This window comes from Octopus bimaculoides, chromosome 19, assembly GCF_001194135.2.
Source record: "Octopus bimaculoides isolate UCB-OBI-ISO-001 chromosome 19, ASM119413v2, whole genome shotgun sequence".
In the NCBI taxonomy this organism is placed as follows: domain Eukaryota; kingdom Metazoa; phylum Mollusca; class Cephalopoda; order Octopoda; family Octopodidae; genus Octopus; species Octopus bimaculoides.
In genome coordinates this window covers 36,726,167-36,727,812 of record NC_068999.1, presented here as the reverse complement: position 1 = coordinate 36,727,812, position 1,646 = coordinate 36,726,167, and the positions used below count along the sequence as shown (strand labels likewise).

The following is a 1,646-nucleotide window of genomic DNA, read 5'->3' as shown; positions in this document are numbered from 1 at the left end:
TATCTCGACTAAGCAAAAGTCTTTGATAAAATCGACCACGGTATATGTTACAAGATGCGTAATCTCGGCAAAGTTGGAAAACTTGGAGAGTGGCTGCACGACTTATTAAAAAATACATAACAGGTAGTAGTAGCCAATGCGGCTACCTCCAAAGAAACTCAAATGAGTGATGCCCCACAGGGCACTGTCTTGGAGCCACTGCTATTCATAGTGGCCCTTTCAAATATGCCATCAGCTGGTCAGATAGTCACTCTTGCTAGCTATGCAGACAATATAAAAGTCTCTCAGAGAATACAGAACCCTGGAGATGTTGCGCACCTGCAAAAGGAGTTGGACGCATTATACAGGTGAGTTGAGGACAATAACATGCAATTTAGTGCTGGGAAATTTTAAGCCCTGTGCTACCCGGTTACGAAGCTGAATGAAATGCAGACAGGATACACTGGGCCAGGAGGGATTGTAATTCCTTGATCAAAATCAGTGCGCGACTTGATTGTCAAGAGTAACGATACTTTTTTTGCAGGTACATATTACTGAGTTGTCAATAGAATGCAAACAGCTGACCGGTTGGATCCTAAGAACTTTTAGAACAAGAGAACAGGAATCCATGATGGTCCTGTGGAGGACATTCGTCCTCAGCCGTTTAGACTACTGGGCCCAGCTTTGGTCATCACACAGTGTAAAATTAACGGCGGAAGGTAAAGCAAACCAACGAAGCTACATAAAGAAGATCGTCTCAATACAATATATCAGGTACTGGGGTTGACTGAAAAAGTTAAGACTCTATTCCCTAGAACGAAGGCGGATAAAATAGTCTATGATATACATCTGGAAAATCCTGGAAGAATTTGTACCAAACTTTGGCTTCAAAAGTTACACAACAGCGGATCGAGGCACAACTGCACAGTTCCAAATATCCCAATAATGCTATCAGGATACAAAACTAAATACTGTAATAGCTTGGGTTTCAAGGTCCCACAACTCTTCAATATTCTCCCCCAAAACACGAGGTCCGTACATTGGGCGGATCAGAACTGATCTCCTTTTGTCAAGAGTTCCGGCTGAACCTACATCCTGAGAGGAAGCGCAGATCACGGCGCCAACATCAAAATCCCTCATTTACCAAATGCCACATACCGGAAGAAGTTGCAAGTAGTGAAAGTATAGCAAAGCTAACGGTGAAACCCAGCATAGCTGCATCTCTCGAGATGAAGCCAATAAAAGAATAAAAGATATATATATATTTGTATCCATCCATCCACAAACCCATATATATAATCTGCGTCCTTGTGTATTTGTCTGAGTTTGTGAGTGGGCACGTGTGTGTGTATACCACTTTGTATCTTTATTATATACCAACTCTTTCTTCGAAGGAAGAACTTAAATAACTAAAAACACAAAAGAACATACATAATATTTATATTTTTAAAACTTATATTTATTTGATGTCAATGTGTGACTACAGTAGAAAGTTACTGATCTCACTATGCTCCAACTTAGGCAAGTGCCTTGCTCAAAGTGTCCCGCGTTATGGGATCAACCCGGCGCCGTGTCGTTCCGAAGCGAAATTCTTAAATATACAGCAGCACCTACACACACACACACACACACACACACACACACACACACACACACACACACACACA

The 1,646-nt window shown here is 41.6% G+C and overlaps 1 protein-coding gene across 1 annotated transcript in view; it reads left to right on the top strand.

Annotated features, from left to right (window-relative positions):
• The first annotated feature begins 225 nt into the window (after window positions 1-225).
• Window positions 226-1,646, top strand: part of LOC106879959 (uncharacterized) — a 16,146-nt gene continuing 14,725 nt past the window's right edge. Inside the window, exon 1 of the mRNA XM_014929719.1 lies at window positions 226-347. Coding sequence (XP_014785205.1) covers window positions 226-347 — 122 coding nt within the window. The remainder of the gene's footprint in view (window positions 348-1,646) is intronic.